Genomic DNA, 26,651 nt, shown 5'->3' with positions numbered 1-26,651 from the left:
CCACAACCCCCCAGCCCCAGTCGAACTCACCCACGTCCACGGCGTGGTAGGCTCAGCTCCTTCTGAAATGAGATGAAAACGGGTCACTGCCAGGGAGACAAGCCCTCCTCATCCCTGGCCCTTGACTCGCCTCACTCCCTAATTGGCCCCATGCTCACCCTGCTCCAACCAATGCTTTCTTTCTGTTCCCCCCACATCCTGGGCTCAACTCTGCCTCAGGGTCTTTGCACCAGCTGTGTCCTCTGCCAGGACCATCCTCCTCCAATGCTAGTTCATTGCAGCTCATCGCTCAGGTGTCAGCTCAAGCGCTCATTCCTCCTGGAAGCCCTCCCAAACTCCCAATCTACCTCCCTGCCCAGCTCATACCCTACTTGCACTAAAAATAACTTCATTATTTAAAATAAAAAATTATATTTATAAAGAAGTATATCAATAGTGGCTATATACTAATAATCTGTTGAGATAAGAGATTCCTGAGTCAGCCTCATCCGCTCCTCCCAAATCTGAAAGCCATTCCCCCGTCACCCTCGGCAGAGCCTATGCAGTTTTGGGTCCTGGGCACTGGTGAGGATTGGGGGCCCTAACCAGTGACTCCCTATTGAAGACTCTTTTAGAGCTCAGCAAACTGACCAGCCCAGCCCTGGGTGCCCTCGCCACATGCAGGCAAAAGAGCCCTGTGCTTAGGGTCCACTGTGACCCCAGAGTCCAACCTCAAATGTGGCTCACCCCAGAGGGTTTTTAAATTCTCAAAAGGCCGTGTAGCACAAGTTTAGAATCTGGGGACACTCAGACCTGGGTCCAGATCTATTGTCTGTTCTTTCCTGGCTGTGGGACCTTGAACAAATGACTTGTACTCCCAGTGCTTAAGTTTTCTCATCCGTAATTTGGAAATAACATCAGGAGTGTAGTAATGATCAGCCATTACTATTATTGTTGTTGTTGTTGTTACTGTTGTGCTCAACGAGAACTTCCCCGGTAAAATTCACCTGGTACATTTTACATTTACTGAGCCACCTACTGAGCACCAGGAGCAGGGTGTCTTTTATAGAGGTGGGGAAACTGAGGAGCGGAGGGAAGCCAGGAGGCCATGGCTCTTGGAGGAGAGAAGGCCGAGAATCCAAGTTTCTGGAAAGCTGCCCCCCCAACACATACTAATACACACACACACACACACACACACACACACGCACGCGCGCGCGCGCGCGCCGGGGCAGTCGCATCTAGGACTCACGACTATTTTTACCTAGGTGGGCTTGGGGCTGCCCACGTCCAGAGCTGGGCGTTCTCCATGGCAACCAGTGACGTCACCAGCCCCCAAAGCGAATAGGTGGGGGCCGGAAGCTGCCCAGTGCGGGACAGCAGCACAGAAGTTGTCAGGGTCCTCGCGCGGGGGAAAAGGAGACTCCGTGGGGGTGCGGCGTCTTCCCAAGGCGACTCCAGTTTCCTTGAGCTCAGAAAAACGAGCCGTTCAAGGTAGAAGGAGGCTGACTTGCCACCTTGAGGTCTTTTCTTAAATACCTCTGGGGACAAAGAGCTCACTACCATTCAGGGCAAGAGGTCATATACCCAGGAACGATCTCCACCACCGTCAGGGTCTCTTGCCCCCTCCAAATGTAATGAGATCTTATCCAGCTCTCCACCCCCAACTCCTACTAACTGGAGCTGGGATCTGAACCACGGACACCGACTGTACACAAAACTCTCCCCATCCCAGACATTTCCTTCCACAGCTCGGACAGTCCTGTGTTCTCAGCCCGGCTACCCTCTCACATCTGGACTGTGCGATCCCTGACAGTTTCCTCGTTCGGAAAACGGCCAGTTACATAGGGTCCTGGGAGGAATCAAGGAGCAAGCTTAGGGGTGGCTTCTGAAAATTGGAGCCAAGACAATAATTTTGTGAGGTTAATAATAACCACCAATTTAAACACAAATATTAAATTGCTTCCAAAATACAAAAAGATGTGAAGTGGCAGAGAGGTGAGGGAAAGATGGGAAGCCCCCCCTGCAAAGGCTCCGTGTACAAGGCTGGGCCTACACAGAATTCTTCAGGCACCACCCCCAGACCCTCAGCTCCCTGAACCATCTGCTTCCGCCCTCAGGCCCCTCTTTGCTGGCTGTTCCCCAGGGACTGGCTTCCACCTAGACAGCAGTAGGAGGGGAACCCGCTCCCCTAGAACTGCCCTTTAAAGATAATATTTACAGCATCCTCTTCTGTGCTTGGCTGGGCTTGGCAATGCTGCCAGAAGCCTCAGCTCTACCCTGTGGAACCTGGGTCTGGAAGAGACAGAGCAGGGTATAGACATCCCCATACCAGACGCATTAGGGAGGACCCAGAGGGAGAGAAGAGGCTGGAGGGGGGCATCAGGCTGGGTCAGCAGACCAGTGGGAAGCAGCAGGGTGGAAGTGAGACTCAGCAGGGTGGGCACCAAGTCCCATCGGAGTTCTCAGCTGGAGTGAATCAGGAGGGATGTCAGCAGGGACCACATCATACAAGCCCAAGGGCTTCCTGGAGGAGAATAAGTATAACTGGGCCATAAAGAAGCAAGATGGAGCTTCTCAGGGAGCCTCCCCAGCAGCAACAGAGACAAAGTCCAGACATGTTGTTGCTCTGTTTGGGGATCTGATGTTTTAAAATTCCACCCCCAGATGCTCTGTTTGGGGATCTGGTGTTTTAAAATTCTGTCATTTCCAAGTAGGAGATGATGAAAATAATGATAAAATAATAGTAGTACTTATGGTGGTAATAACAGCTCTGTTAACTGGCTCCTGTAAATGCTACGCAGAAGACTGAGATTAACCCAAACTAGAAAGGACCAGTCTCCACCTCTTCTCCTGATCCAGAGCCAAAACAAACAAGTAACCCACAAACTGGTAGCTTGTAAACTGGTGGCCAGTGGGCCAGGCTAGGTCTTGTTTACAACCCCAGCACACAGCCAACCGCATGCGATACATTGTCAATATCAGAGTGGCCAGGATACTATTATCTGGACTGGCTAGTCATCCAGCACCTGACCCGAGTCCCCCAGCTTCTTCAGGCTTTTATGAATGATCTCTTTGGCCTTTGGCAAAGATCAACCTCCAGGATATCTGACTGGCTCTGACCAGCAGGCTGCCACCTGAATGTCTGGAGGTACTCCTAGGCTCATTAACTCCAGGTAAAGAAGTCTGTGGCTGAATCCCCCAAAACCGAGACCCTATAACATCTTTGCACCCTCAGGCACTGGTTAGAATTCCAGCTCTCTGACTTCCTGACCCTCTCTGAGTGTTTTCCCCTCTGAAAAATCAGGCTAATAAACAGCAAAGATCACTCGGTCACTTAGGAGAATTAAATGCATGTACAATGCTTAGCATTTTATTATTTTCATTGTCTCCCACTCGGTCCTTTGCTCCAGCTGCCCCTCTCCCCAGTTTCTGGTCCCCCAGTTTGCCCCCCACCAGGTCCAGAGAATCTTTCAATATCTCAGATCTGGGTGTATCCTCCCTTGCTCTAGCAGCTTCTATGGCTCCCAAACACCCCAGGGAGAAAGTCTAACCTCTTCAAATTTGGCATTGCAGGCCCTGGAAGCTCTCTCATACATTCGGCTCTAGTGCTAAGATAGTTTCCAGTTTTTCCATAATACACATATAATTTCATGCTTCTAGCCCCTTGCATGTGCTGTGCTCTCACCCATCTGGGCTACCCCTACTGTCCCCTCCGCCTGCCTGGATGGAGGCCTGCCAGTGATAGGTTGGTCTGGAAAGGAAGCAGGATCTGCCTGGATTCAAATCCCGATTCTATCACCCACATGCTGTGACATCTGGATGGTGGCACTTCTCTGAGCCTCAGTTTCCCCTTTTGTAACATGGAACTCATCAGGAAATGGGTGCCTCCTCCCCATGGAACAGGCCCCCACTTCCTGACGTCAAAAGCGCCCCCATTCGCCTACCCGAAGGCGGTTTCTCTATTTTAAGAGGTGGCGGGCGGGGCTCGAGTCTAACTGGGGCTCCAGGCGGAATCTGTCCCTTCCCAACACTCCACTGCTCACCAGTCCTGCCCCACCCCCTCCTCTACGCCCAGGCCTCGGACTCCAGCAACTGGCCAACCCTCCCTGAACCACCCCCCAACACACACACACACACACACACGGCCACACGGCTCCCCATCATGTTTTCGGCTTGACCCGCCTCATCCCTCCCTCGCCAGCCTCAGCAACCCCCAACCCCGTCCTTTCTAGGTTTTAGCTGCCCTCAACCTCTTTCATTTCCCCAAATACCCACCCCCTGCCCGCCACCGCCGCTGCCTCCTTTGCCCCAAGGCCATCAGCAACGCTTGGTTCCCTCGCCCTCTCCAGATGTGCCTGAGCGTCCCCATCGCAGCAGACCACTCAGCGGGTCACTGCTGCTCTGGCCTTCATCTTTCTCACCACACTGGGAGGTCTAGGAGGAGAGTTCCAAAGGGCGGAGTCAGGCGCATAGCAGGCACTCAAAAAATGTTTGTTGGGTTAACGACCAATTAATTCCAGGTTCCCACCTGCAAACTGGTGGCTTCGAAAGGGTGTGGTCTAAACCCCAGATGGGAATGGCTAGATTCTCTTAATTCCCAGAAAGGTCAAATTCCCAGTAGTTACCGCCTGGAGTCACCGGACCCCTGCGTGTGTTCTCGAACGTCGGCCTCTGAGCAGCCTCCTGAACACCCAGCCAGGGTCGGAAAAGGGGGCCATTAAGGCGCATGGGGAAACTGAGGCCCGGAGGAGCAAAGGTGCCTCCAGCTGTCGCCTCTCACATAGCCAGTGAGCCGTGGCCTGTGCCCTGAGAGAGCTGGTTAAAGACGCCGGGTCAAATCCCTGCTGCGCAACCTCTGTTCAGTCACTTTCCCAGACTCAGTTTCCTCATCTAACAAATGGGCACCTGGCCAGCTCCGGCCTCCCCGGCTCGCTTTAGGGGTGAGCTGAGGCAGGGGCGCGGTGGTGCAGCGAAGGCACGAGGCAGATTTTAATACCCATGAATTAATATTAGTGTATCACTCTAATGGGATTAATAAAACGATTAACATATGGTGAGCGCTCAAAGGCTGCTGTTGCTCATATTATTAGAGCGGCTGGTGGAAAAGGCTAAATTCTCAGCCTTTCACGCTAGTGCTTGCAGCCTCAGTTTCCCCATATGTCAAAGGCGGCATACGCTGTTCCATCCAGGCAAAATTACTTTGAGAATCGGTTGGGCAAGAAGCGCGCCCCATCCTCTGCCTCAGTTTCCCCTGTCCAGCCGAAGCCCCGCCCCCGCCCCCAGGCTAGGACCACTCCGCCGCGCTCCCGCCCGCGCAGGGGCCTCACCTGGAGCCCACGGCGCCGCAGGAGGCTCGGCTCGTCCATGGCCCGCTAGTCCGCGCCGCCGGCCGTCTCCGACCCCGCCCCAGCCTGCCAGACACAGCTATTGGCCAAGCTGGTCAGCTGATGCTGCCTGACCCCGCCTCCCCGAGAGTCCGCCTGGAAAGTTCCGCCCCCATAGGGCGAGCTGTCCCTCTCTTCTGGGCCTTGCCCCATCCCCAGAGCCAAGAAGTAAACATTTTTAAATGAATTTTTCTAGAAGGAAGGGAGCATTAGCATCCTCATTTTGTAGATGAGGGAATTGAGGCTCAGAAAGGTTAATCTATGTGCTCAGGGCACACAAGGCTGGTTGTAGGATTAGGTGAGTGAGGCACTCACCTTCATGCAAAATTTAAGGGCGATCCCAAAACTCAGTAATCAAGATAAATAATGTTTTAACACAATATCTTTAAAAATTAAAACTAATGCAAGAATTCATGATCTACTACACATCAACATTTTATATAAACACAGAATCAAACTCTGCCCTTGCACTACCTTGCCTCATTTGCTTCACCCTAATCCTGGCCCTAGTCCGGATAAAATGTTATTTATAAGAACAGGTATCTATTGTGCTTGCGTTTCTTTTATTGGGATGGCTGCCTTTGCTGAGTGCCAACTGGGTATCTGGCTAAATGCCTCATGAGGACCACCTTCCACAGGTATTTTATGATAATTGTTCAGCCCCAGTTGGCAGAAGGGCAACTGAGGCTGGGAAAAGCTCAAAGTCCCAAGCTGGCAGCCACGTTCTCTCTTTCACTGGGACTCACGCTGTGTCTGTAGCTGCAGGTGTCTTCAGCTGCCCCACTGTTGGACCTGGACATTAGAGTATGTTGTGGGGCTAGAGGGGCCCCTAGGGAGGGTCCTCTGCCCAATTGCCTGTAAGGTTCTGTAGTATCCACCGAGTTAGGTTCGCCAGATTGAGTACATAGAAATACAGGATTCCTAGGGAAAACTTGTTCTTCTCATAAACATTTTTAAACTGATATATAATTCACATGCCATAGAATTCTCCTTTTAAAGTGTAAATTTCAGTGGTTTTTAGCATATTCACAGAGTTGTGTAACCATCACCACTATCTAATTCCAGAACATTTCATCACCCCCAAAAGAAACTCTGTACCCATGAGCAGTCACTCCTCATTTCCCCTCATACCCTGGCAACCATCAGTCTGCTTTCTGCTTGTTCCATACATTTCATATAAATGGGATCATATAACGTGGCCTTTTGCGTCTGGCTTCTTTAACTCAGCATAATGTTTTCAAGATTCATTTAAATTGTAGCAAATGCCAGTACTTCATTCTTTTTTGTGGCTGAATAATATTCCTGTATAGATGTACCATTTCTGTTCATGTGTTAACGGACATTGGGTTGTTTCCACTTTTTGGCTGTTGTGACTAGTGCTGCTATGAACATTCAAGTTGAACATTCGAGTTGTTGTGGGTACATTGCTTTTAATTCTACTGGGTATATACCTAGGAGCAAATTCCTGGGTCATATGGTAACTATGTTTTAACTTTTTTTCAAAAACTACTAGACTGTTTTTCAAAGCAGCCACTGTTATGAGCTGAACTGTATTCTCCCAAAATGCATATGCTGAAATCCTCACCCCCAGGACCTCAGAATGTGACTGTATTTGGAGATAGGGCCTTAAAAGAGGTAATTAAAGTAACATGTGGTCATGCGAGTGCATCCTAATCCAATATGACTAGTATCTTTAAAAGAAGAGATTAACACATAGATATGCACAGAGGGACAACCATGTGAAGACACAGGAAGAAGACAGATGTCTACAAGCCAAGGAGAGAGACTCCAAAAGAAACCAAACCTGCCAACACCTTGATCTGAGACGTTCTGCCTCCAGAGCTGTAAGGACATAAATCTCTGTTGTTGAAGCCACTCAGTCTGTGAAACTGTTATGTCAGCCCTAGCGAGCTAATACAGCCACTCAGTTAAATCTGATTTCAGATAAACAACGAATAACTTTTCAGTATATGTCCTGTGCAATACTGGAGACACAGTTATGCTAAAAAGTTATGTGTCGTTTATCTGAAATTCTAATTTAACTGTGTTTTATCTGGCAAACCTACACTAACTGGACTTCAGATTGTGGCTTGCATATTCCAGATGATGGGAAGCTGATGTCCTATAATGGGCAAATGTTCTGTCTCTGGCTAGTTCTGCCTAAAAGTTTTCCTGTAGTCCAGGCTAGGGTAGAAATGTGACTTAGAGTCTTTATTCACCCCAGCCACTGTGATTGGTTCAAGGTGAACATGTGACTCAAGCTCAGTCAATCACCGTCTTCCCTGGGACTTTGGCTGGAATCTTGAGGAAAAGAGAGGGTGCTCCCTGTACCAGAGGTGGTTGGGCTGGGCAAATGGGGAGCTACTGGTGGGGGAGCCACCAGAGAGGTCTCAGATGCCCCTGCTCTGTCTGGAGCACTCCTACACAGAAATTCTAAAATGACCCTTTCAATGGCCATCAGGGAGCATTTATTGGCTGACTGAATGAATGAATGCAATATTTTCATAGTGCATCCTTCAGAATCCTATGCATCTTTCAAAATCTTATGCATCCTTCAAAATCCACTTTAAATTATCTTTGAGAAGTATCAGAGTACATTTATTAAAGGAATAGATTTTTTTTCTTGTAAACTTCTATATATCCATCAAAACCCAACCTCAGATTCTCCATACAGAGTATCAGGGAGTGTGATTGTTGAATGAATGAACAAATTTTTGCTCGATAACCTTCTATGTATTCTTAAAAACATCCTCAGATGATCCTCTGAAGACATCAGAAAGTCCTGGTTGAGTGAATGAAAAATGTTCTTGCTTGTGAATGATGCCTATTAATATATTTGTTACATAAATAAATTTTCTCCTTGCAAACTCTTACTCATCCTTCAACATCTTCCTTAGATGCCCCTTGGGGCAACGGGGTTTCTTGACCATATTAAAGTAAGCTCAGTCCTCCTCAGACTGAAGATCACTCTTCTGGGGAAGAAAGCAGAAACTGAGGGGCTAGGGAAGTTCTGTGGTTCCTTCTGTCACAATTTCCGGGGGCCCTTGTAACCTGATCCTTCCTGACTCCCCTTTCTCTCGGCTTCTAAGATATGTGAAAGTGAGGCAGCCCTGCATAGCCCAGCTATGCTTCTGGGACAGATGGGAGGAGGCAATAAAATCCTTCAGGGCTTCTTGACTAGGCAGCGGGCAGGCCAAGGGAGGTGGTGTGCAAAGACTTGGCAGAGGGAAGGTGGGTTGTGGTGAACTGTAGGGTGAGCCTTCCACTGTGACCTCGATAAGAGAAACACCATCTCACATGTGACTGGGGCCCTGCCCACACACCCACTGTGGTTCCCCAGTGCCCTTGGGAGAAAGCCCCGCCCTTCAGCCAGGCACTAGTGGCCCCAGTCCACACACCACCTTCATCTCACCCACAGAGTCCCAGACCCACCACGTTCATCTTGGTGTTCCCCAAAGCATGTCCCCCAAACTTTGGCGCTACTGTGCCCTCTGCCTGGAACGTCCTGTAATTCTATAAATCAAGCACTCCCTTCTTTGGGCATCCCTCCATGCTGCCCTTTGGAACACCCCCAGACTCTGCCCTTCCCTGAACCAAGTCCTGACCCCAAAGAGCTGGGGGCATCTATGTCCAGCCTGCCCCCTCCCCGCTACCTTTGTCCCTCACTCAATGGTTTTCTAGCAGCTGCTCTGATGTTGGTGGGATGGGAAAGAGATGTGACAAGAGCAGAGGCCACTGGGAAGGGGGTCTCGAAACAATGACTAATCATTCTGGCTCTCTGGTAGGCAGCATCCACCCAGATCTGAGCCCTCCTTATCCTCACTACAGCTTATGGTGCAGATGGGGAATTTGAGGCCTAGGGGGACCTACCTTAGTGGGGTAGGAGGTGGGGAGCAGCCCTGGGTATGGGCCTTATTCCTGAAGGAGCAAAGCTCGGTCCTACTGGCAGGTTCTGTCTCAGGGTCTGAATGCATCTCTTCACTTCAAGCGGTCAGGGCGCCTCTGGGCTAATTTTCTTCACCTGTGAAATGGGGCATATGATGGCATCTCCTGGGGTGGGAAGTCTCAGGATTGTCAAGAGGCGCCATGGGTTTGCCCCTGTCTCCAACTGTCTCTTCCACCTTTCTTCACGTTTCTCTCAATCTCTGTCTCTATTTTTGCCCCATCCCCAGGCCTCATTCATTGGTCCTGAAACCTTCTCTGCCCCTTGGGCCGGCCTGGGCCCCACTGTGCTGCTGGTGAAGGCTGCTCTGTGTGGGATCACAGGGTCCCTGTCCCCACTGTGCCAGGCCTGGAACACTGCCTCTTTGTTCCCATGGCTCTGACCTCATGGCCTGTTGGACGCCTGACCCTAGCTGGCCCAGCTGCCCCTCGGGACTGGGATCCTTAGAGGAAGGGCCTCCTTCCTGCCCACCTGGGTCTCAGTTTTCCTGGATGCTCTCCCCCAGCAGAGACCCTCATCCTGCTCCTCAGTCCTGATGGGCTCTATGAACATTTTTTTTTTCAGGTGAAAATCACATAACATAAAAAGAACCATTTAAAAACATATTCAGTGGCATTTAGCACATTCACTATGTCGTGCAACTGGCACCTGTATCTAGTTCCAGAGCATTTCCTCACCCCAAAAGGAGACCCCATCCCCATGAGCAATCAGTCCCTGACAGTCAGTAATTTGCCTGTTCTGGACAGTTCATATCAATGGAATCATACACCATGTGGCCTTTTGTGTCTGGCTTTACTCACTCAGCATCATGTTTTTGAGGTTCATCATGTTTTTGAGGTTGTAGCATGAATCTTCTCCACAGACATTTTGGACTTTGTTGACAATGGAGAGAGTGAGACACTGAGACCCTCAGAGGCTGAGATACAGAGAAAAGACTAATTTGAGTCTAAAGGAAGTGGGGAGACTCTCCAGGGTCCTCTGAGGCTGGAGTTTGGGGAAACAGGGAGGTGGGCATTTTGGGTGTCTCAGCATACACCAAGCACCTTGTAAAAATTTGTTGGGATAGTGGCCTCAGATCTCCAAGGACACTGGGCTCCATTCAGCTCCTGAGTCTCAGTGAAGACTAGAAACCCGGCCAAGGGGGCCTGGTACCTGGTGTTCAGCTTGGGTCTGGGGCCAGCAGAGCAGAACCCCAGACCTGGGGCCTGGGTCTGACTTGCCCCGCAGGTACGTTTGTGGCTGGGATGAGGCCAAGACCACCACGATTCTGACTTCCTGGGTTTCTCTTTCACTTTGACTTGCCTGGGAGGGGCCATGACATCTAACCTTTTTTTTTTTTAATCTTCCTTTTAGTTTTCTTTCTTGCTCAGCTTCAACGTGTTCTAGGGTGAGGACAGGGTGTTTGGGGCCTTGTCAGTGGCACAGAAGCTTGTTCTGGGCCGTAGGCCTCTGCGTGGACCAGATGGGGCAGCCAGTGGCCAGGCTGGTCCCCCTCCTCCTTCTCCTGCTCCCCCAGCAGGGCGGTGAGTCCCACGCCCCACCCCCTACCCCAATCCCCAGCCGCTACAGCTTTTCTTGATGGGGGGAATGTGTGTGGAGGGCCTTGGACCTGGGTTCCAGGATTGGTTTTTCTGTCTTTGTGCCTGTCTTTCTATCAAATGGATAATCAGTGATCACGGCTTTTGGGGTCAGACTTGGGCATCTCCCTTCTGGTCTTGATTTTGTCTTATATGGAATGGGTTGGATCTTTGAATCTTTCCCAGAGTTCAATGAGAAATAGCTTAGGAAGGGATAATGAACAAATATGTATATGATAGGTATACCTAACATAGTATTTACTATATATTCTCCCTCCATCCTGTGGAATCGAGTGGAAAGAGGCCCAGCCCCCCTGTGGATAACTGGGTTTGAACTCTTATTCCAGCTCTGCTGTTGCTGCTGTGTAACCTTGGGCGACTTTTCGCCTCTCTGTGACTCAGTTTCCCTCTCTATAAACTAGGGATTAGCAAGGTTTCAGGGTCTTTGGGTGTCAAGCAGGGCTGGAGACTAGTGACAGGGAGGGGGCCATGGAGCCCTGGATTGCTTTGGAGGAGCAGCCCTAGAGGTTGATGGGTGGATGGATGGGTGGATAAATGGGTGGGTGGATAAATGGGTGGATGGATGGATGGATGAGTAGGTGGGTGGGTGCATAGATGGGAAAGTGGGTGGGCAGGGGGATGGTCACTTGGCCATTCCCCAGGCTCTATGCAGTGAAAGGCCAGGACTGTCATTATCTCTTTGTTGTATTTACAGCTGAAGCCTGCGGTACCAGCGAGTGCTGTTTTCAGGACCCACCATATCAGGATGTAGATTCAGGTTGGGGCAGTTCCCCATTGTGTTGGGGGGGAGGTTGTGCTGGGCTCTGATTGACGAATCCCTAGCAGCCCCTCCCTTAGCTCCCTCCTGCCCAGCCAAAGACTTGGGCTCACCTGGGGTCTTGGGAGCCCCAACCCAAGCTCTGGTGTTCTGGAGCAGTCACCCTTTCTGAGCCTCATTTCCTCCCTAATGGGGTCACAGGGCCAGAGTCTGAGTCTGTTCAGATTGGTCAGCACATGGGGCTAAGCAGTTGTAAAATATTTTGAATTTTTAATTCCAGCCTCCCTGACGCAGGCATTGCTGGAACATTTAGGCTTGTAAAGCGCACTATTAAGGGTCTGCCACTGAGCAGGCGTATCATCTATTGCTTTGGTCAAGAAATTTTTACTGAGTACCTATTATGTGAACATACAGTTTTAGACATGAAGGAATCATCTGCAAGCCCAGCTTTTTTTCCTGGGATCACAGCCTCATGTGGGAGATAGACAACAGACCAATAAATGCATATACTGCATATGATGACATGCACAGAGCAGGGGGTGGTGAGAGATGGAGAGGAAGAGGGCTGCTTCTGGTTGGCTGGTGGTGGGGGAGGTGACACCGAAGGAGAAACTGGAATGTCAGGATCTGGGGGAAGGGCACACCACATGCAAAGACCCTGAGCTGAGAGCGAGCCTAGTGTGTTCGAGGCCCCATGAGGAGGCTGGTGTGGCTGGAGCAGGGAGAGCTGGGGAGATGGCAGAAGACAGGTGGGAAAGGCATATGCTAAGAGCCATTCAGGCTGCGGTGACACCGGATTACATAAGTGTCACAAAGATTCGTCCTGAGGGCATGTCAGCACAGAGACCCCTTCCTTACTCTGGTCTGTTCTCAAACCTCCAGGATCTTCTCTAGGCTCAGCCTTGGGCCCCAGGAACCTGAACTGCTACCGGATATTTGGTGCTGGTTATGAATGCTCTTGGGAGTATGAGGGCCCTGCGGCTGGGGTCAGGCACTTCCTGAGGTGCTGGTGAGGACAGCTCCCAAGACCCCAGACCCTCACCCACCATCCAGCCCTTGCCAACCCTATGCTCCTGCCCTCAGATGTGTGATCGCAGCCCAGGGCTGGTCCTTGCCTCTCCCTGGGCTTCAGTTTCTCGTGTGAGCAGGGAGGGTAGGGCTGAGTTGTGGAGGGGAGAGTCGCCTGGGTGGACATCCAAGTTGGGCAGCAATTAGGGTCCCCCTAGTTCTTCCTTCATCCTTACCCTCTCACTCATTCATTAGTCCATGCATCCATTCATCCATCCATTCATTTCCTCCTTCCCTCTGTAACAGCTCATGTTGGGAGATATGGGGTCCCCCCAAACCCTTCAGTCCCAGGCTGATCTCTAAAGAAACCCCAGGCAGAAGGGGGAATAAAAGGAGCAGAGAAGGACGCAGGGATGTGATGTATACTGTCTCCTGTGGCTGCTGAGACATTCTTGGGTCCACTAGGACCCCAGATTCAGCACTAACACCTTCCTTTCCACAGCCTTGGGCCCAAGCGTTGCTGCTACTTCGCTGCAGGCTCGGCCACCAAGCTGCAATTCTCTGACCAGGATGGCGTATCTGTGCTCCATGCTGTCACACTCTGGGTGGAATCGTGGGCCATCAACCGGACAGAGAAGTCGCCTAAGGTTACCCTGAAGCTCTATAGCTCTGGTCAGTACCCAGTTCTCCTTTTCTCCGCTGCCCCTTTCTTACTCAGAGATGCCTCTGGTCCCTAACCCTAGACCTGGGGAGATTCTGGGCCCCTGGCAAGGGGCTTGAAAATTCCAGCCATTTACATACCGAATACTATTGTGTGACTTGGCAGAGTCTTTCATGGTCCCCTTACTTATCCCCAACACTCAGGTTGCTTCTTGATTTCTCCCTGACACCATAAGGGTGCCAGGACCTTGTTGAGTTTTTAAACTCTGTTTTTATGAGTCAACAACATTCATTCAGCATATAGTCATTGGGCTGCTACTGGGAACCATGCTGAGCCATAAGGGTCATGGGCAAGGTCAACGGAGGTCCTAGGGCTGGGACTAGGATGAGGTGAGTGAGGCACCACCTTGGGCACAAAATTTTAAGGGGGTGCCAGAAAAACCCCTCAGTAGTCATATAAACAACACTGTAATGAAACATTTTTAAAAGTCAAAATTAATGCCAAAAAAATCCATGACAAACAAAATATCAAAATTTTAAATAGAGACAAGACTCGACCTTGTATTTGTACAACCTTTCCTCACTCACTTCACCCTAATCTGGCCCTGCCTCTGCCTTCATGGAGCCTAGATTCGAGTGGGGGTGATGGATGAGGCATAATTAATATACCTGATGAGACACTGCTAGGAGATCAAGGGAGGCCTCCAGCGCAATCTGCATCCTGAAACATAAAATGAATCCAGCAGGAAGAAAGGTAGGGGAGTGTGTTCCAGGCGGGGAAGTGTATTCCAGGTGGAGAAGTGTGTTCCAGGTGGGGAAGTGTATTTCACGGCGAGTGCAAAGTCCCCGAGGTAGAATCAGGCACAGTATGACAAGATGCAGAAAGAGTGATAGACATCTTTCCTTAGATCAGGCTCCTTGAAGTGGGTCTAAAAAATTCATGAGATTTTCTTAACAGTTCTCCAGAGAACTGGAATCAATTAATTACCTTCTTGTCAGTAATTGACAAAAGTGCCTGTCTCACCATAACTTTGTCAGCAATGGGTATTAATATTTTAAAAATCTCCTCACTAACAGGATTCTGTGTATAAATTTTGACTTTGACCCATAGAGTACCAGGCTTAGGTGGGAACTGCAGGGTGTCCCTGACTCATGTTTGGGAAACTTGGTTGGCTACCCTGGGCTGGGTGGGGGCATGGGCAAATTTTCTGAAAATTTCAGGACCAACAACTCACACACATGCTAACTTCCCCTCCCCAAACCTCATCTCTGCTTACAGTTAAATATGACCCTCCGCCAAGAGACATCAAGGTGTCAGGGTCAGCAGGGCAGGTGCGCATGGAGTGGGAGACCCCAGCCCGCCAGGATGGTGCTGAGGTACAGTTCCGGCGCCGGACACCTGGCAGCCCATGGAAGCTGGTGAGTTTTCCAGGTCACTGGTGGGCACAGACCTCCTTGAAATCAGTGTTACCATCGTTACATCTGTCATCCTTCCCACCTTCTCTCCGCTCTTGTGCCATGTCTAGCCTCTAAGTTCTCTCTGACATGCAGCTCTGATTTTGACCTCCCTATTACCTATAGCAGGGCATCCTCATCCTCAGCCAGCCAGGTGCCCTCACTTGCTTTGTGCTTCCTCTGGCTTCCTCCGGAATGGTCGTCATTCCCTAACCATGCCCTGGATTTCCATCCTCCTTGCCTTTGCACATGAAGTTCTCTTCACCTGCTTGCCTCTCCCTCCATCTGAGCACATGTGAATCCAGCCCATCTTCAGAATCCAGCTCGAGGGCCGCCTCTTCCAGAAAGCTGCCCTTCCACCCATTCCTCCCTCCCTTTTTAAAAATTGAGATATAATTGACATATAACATTATATTAATTTCAGGCGTATAACTTAATGACTCAATATTTGTACATATTGCAAAATGATCACCATGATGAGTCTAGTTAACTTCGACACCATACGTAGTTACAGATTTTCTTTTTCTTGTGTTGAGAACTTTTAAGGTCTACTCTCTTAGCAACTTTCAAATATGCAGTACAGTATTATTAACTGTAGTCACCATTCTGTACATACATTACATCCCCAGGACTTGTTTATTTTATAACTGGAAGTTTGTGCCTTTTGACTCCCTTCACACATTTTGCCTACCCTCCTACCCAACTCTCTACCTCTAACAACCACTAATCTGTTCTCCATCCATAAATTTGGGGTTTTGTTTGTTCGTTTTATTTTTATTTTTATTTTTATATTCCACCTATAAGTGAGATCACGTGGTATTTTTCTTTTCTGGCTTGAGTTATCTCACCATAATGCTCCCCAGGTCCATCCATGTTGTCACAAGTGGCAAGATTTCCTTTTTTTCTTGGCTGAATAATAATATTCTGTTGTATGTACATATATCACATTTTCTTTATCCACTCACTCTTTGATGGACACCTCAGTTGTTTCCATATCTTGGTTATTGTAAATAATGCTGCAATGAACATAGAGTTACCTTTGTCTTTTTGAGTTAGTATTTTTGTTTCCTTCAGATAAATACCCAGAAGTAGAATTGCTAGATCGTACAGTAGTTCTATTTTTGGTAATTGAAGAACCTACATATTGTTTTCTATAGTGGCTGCACCCATTTGCAATCCCACCAACAGTACACGAGGGTTCCCTTTCCTCTACATCCTTGCCAGCATTTATCATCTCCTGCCTCTTTGATAATAATCATTCTGACAGGGGCGAGGTAGTATCTCATTGTGGTTTTGAGGTGTATTTCCCTAACGATTAGTGATGGTGAGCATCTTTCATGTACCTGCTGGCCATCTGTATGTCTTCTTTGGACCTTCATTTATTCTTCAGCTGCTGCCTATTCCCTGCTCTGTCCTCCTGCTGCCCTAACAGGACAAGCCCGTGCCTACAAGAAACCTCAGCCTTGACCCAATCCCCAATGAGCCCCCAGTTTGAGAAAGACAGAGACCCTGAGTCTCTGACTTGTGGCCAGTCTCCTCCTCCCTCAGACTGAGAGCATCTCAAGGGCAGGTAGTTTCCTCAGCTTCAGCCTCGTCTTCCCTTTACATGTTGTGCCCCTTCCTGAGCCTCAGTTTCCCCATCAGGTGAATAGGTTCGGATCGATCAGTGGCAGGTGACATGGGACCTCTCTCTGTTTTATTTCCAATCCCTTAAGCGCACTCTGCAGTAGGCCCTCCCAGCCCCCCTTGTAGATGAGGAAACTGAGGCTCAGGATGTTGGGAACCTCTCTGAGTCACATGGGGAGGGTGAGGCAGGCTGGGTCGGGGTTCTCCCAACCCCCAACAACACAGACAGACAGGTTTTGCCTCCTAAAATAATTTTTAAAGAAATTATAAAATAAATTCTGCCTCCTAAAATAATTCTTTTAAATAAATATTTAATTTTGGACTAATCTTAGATTTTCAGAAAAGTTACAAAGAAATACAAAGAGCTCCTGTTAGAACCATCACCCAGCTTCCCTCCTGTTAACATCTTATATTCCCAACTGAGATGAACAGGGTACATCACTAAGAACCGAACTCCAGAGGTTATTAGAAGTCACCCATTTTCCCAAGAATGTTCTCTTTGAATCCAGTCCAGGGTTCCACATTGCACTTAGTAAAATAATTGTTTAAAATTTCAAAATAGCTAATATTTTCAACACCAAAATGTAAAACTACATATAAATATGGTCTCATCCTAGGGTGACTGTGGACATCAGGATGATGCTGGCTTCGGTGAGAATAAGAATAGTAACAGCAATGGCTGCAGCAACTTAGCATTAACTGAGCACCTACTGTGTGCCAGGCCAGTTCTAATTTCTTTGTATACCCATTGGCCTGCCCCGTAGTTCAGTATTGGATTATTCCCACTTCACAGGTGAGGAAAACTAAGGCTTGGGGGTGAGAAGCCATAGGCCAAAGTCACATTTCAAGGCATGGCCTTGCTGGGACTTGAACCTAGGACAGGGGAAGAAGAGGGTGATCCTTGAGTCTCTAAGAGGACACGTCTTGGCCTGTTCCTGCCATGTCCTCAGGGCCCGGCACACAGTTAGCTCTTAGTAAATTCATGTATACAGTTGGCACTCAGTAAATGCACTATAGCTAAGTGACCAGTGCCATGCCCCATGTACCCCTGGGTGTGAGACATCAGGCCCTTGGCCTCATGTCTGACCCGTTTTTCCCCAGAGTCATGCCTTTGTCCCCTGGAGATAGACGCAGCCCAGGAATTTCAGCTACGGAGGAGGCGGCTTGGGCCAGGGGCCCCAGGAAGTCCCTGGAGCAGCTGGAGCAGCCCCGTGTGTGTCCCTCCTGGTGAGAGCACCCAGAGCCATAGGAACAGGGGCAGGCATTAGAAATATGACAGTGGGTATTAGAACTAAGGCAGCAAGTGTTAGAAACAAGGTGACAGGTGTTCAAAATAAGGCAGATGGCCATAAACAAGCTTTGCTTTGTAAAGCATGGTGAATTCATGATCTAAAAAGAACACATTTATCAGTCTTCCTCTCCTTCCGATTTGTTTGGTTGGTTTTGTTCTTTTAAAGCCGCACGAGGAGTTGATGGGTGAAAGTGGCTGTATCATGAAGATATTTTCCCAAATAACATAGGAAGCTGGAGCCAGGACAGCTCAGGAGTGAAGATGTGGTGGGGTGGGGGTGGGGTGTGAGGAGGGGTGGGGGTGGGCAGGGATGGAGTGACTGTCAGCATTTGTCCCCAGCCCCGCCAGCTAGGGCCTCCTTCTGCCCAAAAGGATATCTGCTGGGAAAAAATTCTAAGAGTTGTTTTCAGATTTTTTCTTTCAATTGTGGTAAAAAGCATCCAACACAAAATTACACCATTTTACTCATTTTTAAGTATCCAGTTCCATCGCATTAAGTATATTCACGTTGTGAAACATATCTCTGTTTTCAGATTTGGAAAAGTATTAAGAACCCCTAAAATTTTGTGTTTCGTGGGAGGGAAGGTAAAGGTCCTGGGTCCCCATCCAAGGTCCACAGAAGGTTGTGAGGAGGGGCACTCCCACCCCCTCTAGCGTCACCATCTTGCTGTCTCATGGCAGAAATCCCCCCACAGCCCGACGTGAGGTTCTTGGTGGAGCCACTTGGCCCAGATGGGAGGAGGCAAGTGAATCTGCATGGGCAGGTAATGGGGCTGTCACAGGGCTATGCGGTGGCCTGGGAATGGGGAGGAGGTGACAACAAGCTGGAGAGGGTGGTATGCAAGTGGGAGACAGAAAGAGACAAGATGTGGAGGTGGCAAGGACTAGAAGGACTGTGTGTTTAATGGGAATGGGGAGCCATGGAGGGTATGTGAACAGAGGAGAGATATGGCTGGACTCAGATATTCACAGGCTCCCTCTGGCTACCATCAGGGAAACGGACTGTGGGGCTCCGGTAGATGTTGGAAAGCCAGGAGGGGTCAATTGTGTTGGTCTGGATGCGAGATGATTTCTTTGAAGTCCCCTAAATAGCCCATTTAGTATAGTCTAATTAACCCCTTTTTACAGAGAAGGAAACCGATGCACAAAAGGAAAATTTCTTGCCAGAGCCAGGGGCAAAACCATGATATTTTACCCACTGGCTTCACCATAACTGACTCAGCCAGGTCCCCAAGGGGCCATCATAATAAGTCTACAGGGAAGTTCCTTTATTTTCGGGGTTTTCTCTCATTTGAATTCCATAGGGAAAATTTCCAGGCTTGAGGTCAGCGGGTCCAAAGATGGAAACTCCTTTTTTTCCTAGGGGTGTTTTGCCAAATTACCACCCCCAAATAAAACTCAACGTGCACAGGATGTAAATGCCAGTTTCCCAGCAGCCTTGCCAGTGTCTAGGTTTATTATTTTTTAAATTTTTGGTGCATGTTGTTGGCTGTGGTCTGTGAATGAGTCCGTGTTCGTGGACTGTGCCCTGATGTCTACCCACGGGGACAATGAGCATGTTTAGATCCCCACAAGTCATCTCTCCCACTCATGACAGCTGCCCCAGATCCAGCTTCCAGAAGGCTGCCAAGAGCCCAAGTCTGGCGCAGAGGTGACCTACCGCCTCCACCTGCACATGCTGTCCTGCTCGTGTAAGGCCCAGGCCACGAGGACCCTGCGTCTGAGGACAAGGCTCATCCTCTCGGGCGCTGCCTATGACCTGGCTGTCATCTCCTGGAATCGCTTTGGCCCCGGCCCCAACCAGTCATGGCATATTCCTGCCCATGTGCACACAGGTGCCTCTTCCGGTTGGGGAGGGCCATGGGAGGGCCCCTCAGAGCTGAGCACCTACTCTGAGCCTCAGCTAGAGTAAAGTGAGGCGGGTGTTTACTTTAGGGGTGTATCAAAAGTCTGTAATCAAGATACATAATATTATAAAGCAGTATTTTAAAAAAATTCTCACTGGCAAACTGCAGCCCAGGCCTATTGCCTGTTTTGAAAATAAAGTTTTATTAGGACAAGAGCCCGGAAAAAGGTATGGAGAGTGATTCAGGGTCATGCAAGTACAGAGTTGATTCTATTTTTATTTAAAATCTTGATAATTTATTCAATATATATGCATAATATATGTAACATATGTATTTAGTATATACATACATTTGTATATAAAATGAAAAGTCAAGATTTATATTTATGTATATATGTATGTGCATACAAGTATATATTTTATCGAGGTGAAATTCACATAGCAAAATTAACCATTTTAACCTGCGCAATCCAGTGGCATTTAGCGCGTTCACAATGTTGTGCAACCACAACCTCTAATTCCAGAACATTTCTATCACCCCAAAGAGAAACCCCATCCCCATTGGCGGTCACTCTCATCCTCTCCTCCCCCAGCCCCTGACAACCACTAATCTACTTTTTATTTCCATAGCTTTGCCTGTTCTGGACATTTCACATAAGCAGAATGTGGCTCTTTGTGTCTGGCTTCTATGTGGCTCTTTGTGTCTGGCTTCTCTCACTCAGCATCATGTTTTCAAAGTTCATCCACGTTGTAGTGTGTCAGTGCCTCAGCCCTTTTTATGACTAACATTCCATTGTGAGGATGAACCACATTTTGTTTATCTGTTTACCTACCGATCAACATTTGGGCTGTTGCTACCTTTTAATGATTATGAATAGCACTCGTCACATATTTTTGCATTCATTTTAATATTTTAAAAAGATTGTATTAAGACAGTGTTTATCTTGATGATCAAGTCCTCCTCCCTGCCTCTTTAAATTTTGTGCCTGAGATGAGCGCCTCTGTCATCTCACCTGGTCCTGGCCCTGCTGAGCACCCAACAATCCTGTAAGGGCAGGGCTGCTATGATGATGCTCATTTCAGAGCTGAGACAGCTGAAGCTCAGACAGGTGAAGCCACTTGCCAGGGTGGCACAGTAGCGAGTCCACCAGGCCCTGGTCTGGTTTGGACCATGGCCTTGCTGTATGACCTTGAACCAGTGTTTCTCCCTTTCTGAGCCTCAGTTTCTGTATCATTGGGGTGATCATGGTCTCAATGCATAGCAAAATGGTGCCTGTAAAGTGCTTGGCACTGGCCTGGTACATACAGTCAGTGCTCAATAAATGGTAGATGTCACCAGAACCAGAGGCAGCACCCACCTCTCTGAGGTTGCTGCAGACACCCTTGTTCTAGGGAGTGGGAGAGATGCACCCAGGGGACTGAGTGGGTGTGTCCTTAGCCTCTGAGTTCTAGTCAGGCCCCACCCACTGATGGGTGAGACAGGTTGGGGTGGCCAGGCATCTGCTGAAGCAGGAGACACCCATGAGGCTCGTGTGGAAAGTGTGTCAATCTAGGAAGCACTGATGGGGACATCCTGGCAAAGAAGCTGTGGTCAGGCTCGGGGAGGACTCAACTCATTCAGACAGTCCCTCTGTCTCCTCTGTACCCAGCCCCACCGCGGCAGCCCCCAATGTGGGGAGATAGTATACTGACCCTCCAGGCCTTGTGGGGGGTAGAGCTGGGTGAGAGGGTAGGGAGGGGCTACAGGCGCCTTGTTGGGGTGGTCTGAGGCAGTTGTCCTGATGTGCCTCCCTGTTGCCTTCCAGAACCAGGAGCTCTGAATATCAGTGCTGAGGCCAATGGGACCACTATGCATTGGCCAGCCCAGGCCCCGGGCCTGACGTACTGCATCGAGTGGCAGCTCCATGGCCAGGATGGAAGCCCTGCCACCTGTACCCTGACTGTGCCTGAAGACTGGGACCATCCTGGAACAGGTATCATGATGGCGATTGCCCTCCTTCTGACTCTGTGTCCTTCATTAGAGCTCCTGGTCAGCTCAAACCTATAGAGACTGTTCCTGTAGAGTATCAGAGACCCAGAGAGGTCTTGCCACTTGCTTGAATCACACCGAGGTGGGGACAGGTAGAGACTCGGACCCTCCCCCGCCATGCAGGCTAGAGCCTCCTGCTGGGAATCTGGGGTGTCAGAGCTCACCCCTGGCAGGTAGCGCCCAGGCGGGTAATGAGTCTCACATTCCAGGGTGTTTCCTAAACATTTACTCTCTTCAGGAAAGGTGGCAGCTAGCAAGATACCGGTGGCAAATTAATGAAGCCTCTGAAGGGAAAGGGGAGGTGCCATATGGCCCAGGCAGCCTCTCACTATCCCACTTCTTGCTGTGACCCCAGGAAGCCTCAGCCTCAACCTGTCCCTCAAAGAGCTCCCAGCCCAGGGAGACAGAGCTAGATTCAGATACTCTTGTCTCATGGAGTAGGACTGTGTTGGAGGAGGGAGGGGCAGGTTGAGGGGAATAAAGAAGGGATCCTGGAGGAGGGGACTTTGGTGCAGAGGCTTTGAGGCACAGGTAGGAGTACTCTAGGAGCTCCTGGCAGATGGCACGGACAGAGCAAAGGTATGGAGGTGGGAACACAAACTATTTACTGGCCTGACCATTGCTAATCCTCCCAGCAACCCACCACTGGAGCCCAGCGTCTGGGGCAATGGGGCAGAAGGCCTGTTACCTTATCAACATTTTTGCCACTGCACGCCCGGAGAAGCCCAGCTCATGGTCTAGCGTCCTGTCTACCTATCACTTTGGGGGCAATGGTGAGTGGCTCAAACCTTCAGGGTGGTCTCCCTGGAGGACTCAGCAGTGGCCTCAGCAGTGAGTGTCAGGAGGAGGGAATAAGCATTTAGAGGCACCTAGTGCATGTCAAGCCCTGGCCAGAAGCTGGACAAGTAGAGTCAGCTCAATCAACTCCTAACACACCCTGAGAGGCGTCGCCCATCATAGATAAGAAAACTAAGGCTCAGAAAGGGGGAGTGACAGCACCTGAGGAGTGGAGCTAGGATTCTGTGGCCAACGTTACGTGGACAGTGCTGAGGTACGAGTGCTCAGCCAGAACTCGGAGTTGACCGTGACAATGGCGCTGGTTGCAGCCTCGGTGGTGGGGAGTCCACAGCACATATCGGTGAAAACGCTTGGCCCAGACTCTGTGTCTGTGGACTGGACGCCGTCCCTGCTGAGCACCTGCCCCGGTGTACTGAAGAAGTATGTCATACGCTGCCAAGATGAGGACAGCAACCAGGTGTCTGGTATGTGGGGCAGGACAGGCCTGGCATGGGGAGGAAGGGATCTGGGCTTGAGTTCCATCTTGCTGTGTGACCCTGGGAACCTCAATGGCCTTCTCTGGGTCTGGTTTCTACCACCTGAGCCCAGCCTCCTAGGAGTATAGGGGATCCAGGGAACCATGGCTGCTTCCCTCCTGCAGAGCTGCCTGTGAAGCCCACAGAGACCCAGGTCACCCTTGGTGGTCTGCGGGCTGGCTCAACCTACAGTGTGCAGGTGCGAGCAGACACAGCGACACTGAGGGGCGCCTGGAGTCAGCCCCAGCACTTCTACATAGGTGAGTGGGGACCAGGGATAGGATTCAAGTATTTACCCAGCATGCACTGCCCTATCCCACCTGCATCTGTAAGCAGTCCTGCCCTCCATGCATCGCCCTCAAGAGACAGTCCCAGCCTAACCTGCTCCCACTACCTCCACCAGCCTCATACCCTACAACTTCCCCTCTTGAACTTTCTCTCACACTCCTGTGGCCTTGCTCCTGAGGGCCCCTCTGCCTGGAATGTTTGCTCTTCCTGTCGTCAAACTCGTATTCATACATTAAAACTCAGCACAAAAGCTCCCTTTGGGTGTCCCCCAGCTGCGACTGCCCCTCCTTCATACAGGACACCTTGAGGGTGAGTGGGGGTGTCTATGTCTGGCTCTGCCTCCTCCCTCTGCTGGGGGCTCCTGAGAAGAGGAAGGAGCAGGGGGACTATTTATCGAGTAAATGAATGAATGTATATGAATGAATGAGTGTCTTTCTCATCACAAAGATCAGGAGGTGGGCTCCATTATCTTGGGGTGTGTGGCTTTGAGAGATTTGGAGACTAAATGATCTCGGTTCCTGCCATTGCTTCTGCCTGTTGTCCTTGCAGTGAAATCTGGTCCCAAAATAATGTACCGATGAGTCAGGCTTGGTGTGGGGTGGGCAGCTCTGGATCCAGCATTGCCTGGGTGCCAGGCCTTTATCCCACAGTCACAGGCAGGTGGGTCCCCTGGTCTCCCACTTCACAGATGAGGAAATCAAGGCACTGCGGGGCCCATGGTGTGTCAGGATCAAAAGCAAATTTATGGAGGGCCTGGCGCACCCAGCTCCTTCTCCAGCTGGAGGCAGGAGAGTTCCCTCCCCTAACCCAAGCTCTCCCACCCCCAAGAAGTCCAGGTTTCCAAGTTGTTCGATTTGTCCATTGTCCTCATATCTCTGGGGAGCTTCCTGAGCATTCTCCTCCTGGGCGTCCTTCTATACCTCAGCCTGAACAGGTAACTTGCACCCTATCCCCGACCTGACACCCTGACAATAGCGATAGTAATAGTAATAGTAATAGTAATAGTAACAGTAATAGTAATAGTAATAGTAATAGTAATAACTGCTCACACCAAATAGGGATTTGTGCCCACTTTACACATGAGGAAACTGAGGCCCAGATGGTCAGTGCAGCCAGCAGTGAGGGCAGAGCTGGGATGTGACCCTGGGTCTGTTGGACTCCTATACTCCCCTCCACCAATCCAAATCCTCACTCCCTTTGTAACCTAATGAAGGTGAAAAAATAAGTCAGAACAATGAAACGATAAGAACAGGCAGAAGCACTGCTCCGCTGACTGGCTCTCTTCCCTCCCCAGAGTCTTGCGGCATCTGTGCCCACCCCTGCCCACACCCTGTGCCAGCACTGCTGTCGAGTTCCCCAGCAGCCAGTGGAAGCAGGTAAGGGTTCCTTTTCTAGTTCTAGGTCCTGTTTATTGGGTCTGTACTCTGGGCCAGGACTCTGCTGAGTAATGGCCATGTATTAACTTATTTTATTCTACCCCAACCCACTGAGGCAGGGACTCCAAAAATATGTCCTATTTTATAGATGGGCAAGCAGAGGCCCAAAGGGAAAGCTCCTGTGGGCCATTTCCTAGCAGTGGAAACAGAACTCAGAGTGGCTTCAACACAAAGGGAACCTGATGGAAAAAAATGCCAGGGTGGTGGGCTTCCTGCATAGCTGGATGCAGGAACCAGGGATCCATCTCTCCACGCTGCCGTTCTCCCTGCAGGCTTCTCTCCCAGGCAGGCTCAGCCTTCCCTCACAGAAGAGAAAATCTATCTTCCCCATTAACTGGAGGAAAACTACAGGGCTATCACTGATTGGCCCAGCATGGGTCACATGCCCATCCCCATGCTTAAGACAGGAACCAGGGGGCTGGAGTGCTCTAATTAGATGGGTCAGGATCACATGGCCGATCACATCAACTATGAGAAAAGCAGGGGCAATTTTCCAAAAAGAAATTGCGGGGGCGGGGAGTCCTTCCAATGGATCCCCAAATTGGTCTCAAGATTTTAGAGAATTTAGGCAGCAGGGACCTGGTCCTCCCCATCCTTGTGTGGATGGGAAATAGCACCCCACCTACAGCTTCGGCCCCACTCTCCCTCTACAGGCTTGGCAGTGGCCCAGCCCAGCAGACTTCCTGGAGGAGGAGGAGGAGTCCCCGAAACAAGCTCTGGTGGTGACCATGCCCTGGGACAAAGGTGACGGGGCTGACCTGGACATGCCTGGGCCTTTCAAGGACAAGATGGAGCTACCTCAGAGTGCCCCTGAGCCAGCCCTAGATACAGAGCTGCCCTTGGAGGACAGGAGACGGGTTCAAGGATACCCCAAGGCTGGAAGTCTGGGACTCAGTGGGCAGGACAGTCTGGAGGGCAGCCCTGCCCAGGTGGCTGCACTGCCCCTACTCCTGGGAGACCTAATGCAGAGACCCAGGTCCGGTGGCCCTCAGCATGTGAGCCTGGAGGCCTGAAGGAGAAAAGGGAACGTCTACTTCATATGGACAGGAAGACTGACGATCGCAGTCACAGCGGCTGATTACTAAATGCTTATTGCATAGTCAGACTGTACTGTCCAGACACTCGCATGATGTCTGAGGTACATGGCTGTCCTGTTTTACAGATGTGACTACTGAGGTGCAGAGAGGGCGAGTGGCTGACGTGAAGCCACATAGCACAGGCGAGAGTCAAACTCCAGCCAAGTGACCCAGACCCCATTCCCACATCCCAGACTCTGCCACCATTGCCCCGCCCCCCTACTCTGTCCAGCACCTGTTGCGACATGTCCTGTGAGGGGAACCCTAAAAATCACCATGAAACAGAAGCTGCTACACAAGGCTGGGCCTGATATCCATGGGGCAGGGACAGGCACTGTCATTGCCTGTTGGGGTGGAATAAACTAGAGGGTGGCCCAAAGGAGGCAACATTGATCCCAGGGCCCTGGGCTGGGTGTCTGATCCCGCAGCACTGGATGCGGAGTCTGGGTGTTCGGCTCCTCACCACACTACAGGGGCTCCAGGCTTAAAGGATCTAGGTGGGGAGAAAAGAAGGGGGTCTCTAACATTCTGTGGGAGATGATGGCCCCTTCCCTGGCCTGTCTCTTCTCCTGTAAGATGGGGGTGTTGATAATGTTGACCCCTTGCCGAGCTGTTAGGGGGTCTAAGCCTTAATAAATGAGCCTTCTCTTGGGTATCTTTCCCCTGGCTGAAGCCTGATTTCCTGCTCAAAATCCCCAAATAGAAACCGAGAATTCATTCGTTCATTCATTCCACATGCATTTTTAAATCTCTCCTTCTTGGTTCCCCCAAGAGCACCCAGTCTGGGCGAGACACAGCTGGATGATCACTCTGCCAAGTCAGAACTGGGCAGGGAGAGAGGGACAGCCCCAGGGGGAGTGAGGCTGGGTCTTCCTCCCATAACAGGAGCCTTGGTTGGCCCCCCAGCCCGGCCCCTCCAAGGAATCGGAAGCCCTCCAACCGGGGCTCAGTCCTCCCTC

General features: G+C 50.2%; 2 protein-coding genes across 9 annotated transcripts in view; one reads left to right on the top strand and one right to left on the bottom strand.

The window, feature by feature from the left end:
• MAST3 (microtubule associated serine/threonine kinase 3) overlaps positions 1-5,388 on the bottom strand; it is a 35,199-nt gene extending 29,811 nt beyond the window's left edge. For all 7 annotated transcript variants that reach the window (XM_025043896.1, XM_025043905.1, XM_025043901.1 and 4 more), the window contains exons 1-2: positions 5,310-5,388; positions 31-62 (exon numbers count right to left, since the gene is read on the bottom strand). In XM_025043896.1, the coding sequence (XP_024899664.1) occupies positions 31-62; positions 5,310-5,348 (71 nt within the window). In that variant the 5' untranslated portion in view covers positions 5,349-5,388. The remainder of the gene's footprint in view (positions 1-30; positions 63-5,309) is intronic.
• Positions 5,389-10,696: 5,308 nt separating this feature from the next.
• Positions 10,697-26,337, top strand: IL12RB1 (interleukin 12 receptor subunit beta 1). Of its 2 annotated transcripts, XM_025043890.1 has the most exons (16): positions 10,697-10,832; positions 11,602-11,664; positions 12,547-12,673; positions 13,175-13,344; positions 14,612-14,751; positions 17,031-17,064; positions 17,515-17,640; positions 18,386-18,468; positions 19,302-19,539; positions 21,356-21,523; positions 22,215-22,352; positions 22,686-22,841; positions 23,018-23,152; positions 24,009-24,114; positions 24,475-24,556; positions 25,270-26,337. In XM_025043890.1, exons 1-16 carry the CDS (start codon positions 10,772-10,774, stop codon positions 25,627-25,629), a joined length of 2,187 nt encoding a protein of 728 aa, XP_024899658.1. In that variant the 5' UTR covers positions 10,697-10,771; the 3' UTR covers positions 25,630-26,337. The 2 variants fall into 2 exon arrangements, with proteins under 2 accessions (XP_024899658.1, XP_024899661.1); XM_025043893.1 differs by lacking the exon at positions 24,009-24,114 and having other exon boundaries at positions 25,270-25,486.
• The last annotated feature ends 314 nt before the right edge of the window (positions 26,338-26,651 follow it).

The sequence above is a fragment of the Pteropus alecto genome, unplaced genomic scaffold, assembly GCF_000325575.1.
Source record: "Pteropus alecto unplaced genomic scaffold, ASM32557v1 scaffold160, whole genome shotgun sequence".
NCBI classification, from domain to species: domain Eukaryota; kingdom Metazoa; phylum Chordata; class Mammalia; order Chiroptera; family Pteropodidae; genus Pteropus; species Pteropus alecto.
Note: the sequence above shows the minus strand (reverse complement) of the source record. Positions and strands in the feature narration are given on the sequence as shown.

What these genes read in the sequence shown, in the direction of transcription:
- IL12RB1 (XM_025043890.1), top strand. Translation starts at nt 10,772, where the DNA reads ATGGGGCAGCCAGTGGCCAGGCTGGTCCCCCTCCTCCTTCTCCTGCTC. An exon ending in CCCCGTGTGTGTCCCTCCTG is followed by an intron (nt 17,641 to 18,385) that starts GTGAGAGCACCC and finishes GTCTCATGGCAG; the next exon opens with AAATCCCCCCACAGCCCGAC. An exon ending in AAGTGAATCTGCATGGGCAG is followed by an intron (nt 18,469 to 19,301) that starts GTAATGGGGCTG and finishes CACTCATGACAG; the next exon opens with CTGCCCCAGATCCAGCTTCC.